The sequence below is a fragment of the Notolepis coatsorum genome (genome assembly GCF_963971535.1).
Source record: "Notolepis coatsorum genome assembly, chromosome: 12".
In the NCBI taxonomy this organism is placed as follows: Eukaryota; Metazoa; Chordata; class Actinopteri; order Aulopiformes; family Paralepididae; genus Notolepis; species Notolepis coatsorum.
Window position 1 is genome coordinate 117,830,632 of NC_140176.1, and position 1,675 is coordinate 117,832,306.

Sequence of the window (1,675 nt, forward strand, 5' to 3'; positions counted from 1 at the left end):
TGTATAGTGTGCTGCACATTTCCTGCTAGCGTTTGGCAACTTATGTGATGTGAAAAATTAGATGCCAGGGCTGCAATTCCCTTCTGGTTGCGATGCAGATTATCGACCCTATTCCAAAATGAATCAAACTGGTTAATGTAATCATAGCCACACGCCAGACAGAAGTGTTGTAGCCACTGGTCGGCTGTAAAGCTGAACATCTCAGCCCAGCCGGAGCTCTGATGAAAGGCGACTCTCCAACTCACGGCATTCATTTTCTAACTCGTTTAACTAAAGAGAATAATAAACATGTCTGGAAGAGGCAAGACCGGAGGAAAGGCCAGAGCTAAGGCCAAGACTCGCTCCTCTTGTGCCGGACTTCAGTTCCCCGTCGGTCGTGTCCACAGACTGCTGCGTAAAGGCAACTATGCTCATCCTGTTGGAGCCGGTGTCCCGGTTTATCTGGCGGCTGTGCTGGAATATCTGACCGCTGAGATCTTGGAGTTGGCTGGAAACGCTGCCCGTGACAACAAGAAGAGTCGTATCATCCCCCGTCATCTGCAGCTGGCCGTGCGTAACGACGAGGAGCTCAACAAACTCCTGGGAGGAGTGACCATCGCTCAGGGTGGTGTGCTGCCCAACATCCAGGCTGTCCTTCTGCCCAAGAAGACAGAGAAGGCTGCCAAGAAGTAAACTATTTTGCCTCTTCGACAAACTCCACAAAGGCTCTTTTCAGAGCCACACACCTATATTACAGAAGGCAATCACTCTTGGCTGCATCCTATACTGTAATAATGTATACTCCTACACGGAAATGTTGGGGTTCACTCTTGACCAGGAGTTAAACAATTGAGGAAATCTATAACCATGCCTATTATGACACGTTAAATGTACTGTCCTCACCTACAGTATACTTCTGTTTTAGTTTCGACCTGGGAGCAACTGACTTAACTAATAATATGACTGTCAAATCACTTCCTACTGATTAGTCTTATTCTGAAGTTATGTTATTGTCCCATAAAGAATAATTATGTGGAGAAAAGTTTAGCTTCTACAATAATTACCTGGTTTGACTCCTTTCTTAGATCATGTTGACATTAGTCATTGAGACTGTCCCTGGTCCCCCTGCCAACTGAGTGTTTTAACTTCAGAGTACAAATGTAACAGTAAAGTGCAATAGGAATGTACTAAGTGATTCAACTGGAGTATATCAGATGTATTAGGTACATGTGTTACAGGTATAAAGACACTGGTAGTAAGCCTGAGCCATACTGGTTAGTGGTATAACTAATAAGAGTAGGTAAGGGATATACTATTACACATACACGCACATATATATATATATATATATATATATATATATATATATATATATATATATATATATATATATGCAGCATTATTGCACATGCTATCATACAGAGTTATATGGGTTGAATATAGTTTGAGGTAAGTAGTGATTACAGTGCAAGGTAAGTTTGAACAGTATGGATAACATATCCTAGAGTACAGGCAATTAGCTATATGCACTATTAACTTTGAACTATTATTTAACTGACTAGAAGTGTGTATACCAATATAAGAATGACTTACTTTCTCCATTGTTATTTCCCCAAACTACAGCTATGGAATTCTAACAGAACTACAAGACAGCAATGGTGTTATTAAATCAGTCATTCAAAATAATGCAGTGATG

At 41.0% G+C, this 1,675-nt stretch overlaps 1 protein-coding gene across 1 annotated transcript; it reads left to right on the plus strand.

Moving 5' to 3' along the window:
- Positions 1 to 288: 288 nt before the first annotated feature.
- Positions 289 to 672, plus strand: LOC311238028 (histone H2A-like; the record flags this gene model as incomplete). The annotated part of the gene is made up of 1 exon (XM_084325995.1): positions 289 to 672. The coding sequence occupies one exon, from the start codon at positions 289 to 291 to the stop codon at positions 670 to 672; it is 384 nt and encodes a 127-aa protein (XP_084182121.1).
- Positions 673 to 1,675: the final 1,003 nt, after the last annotated feature.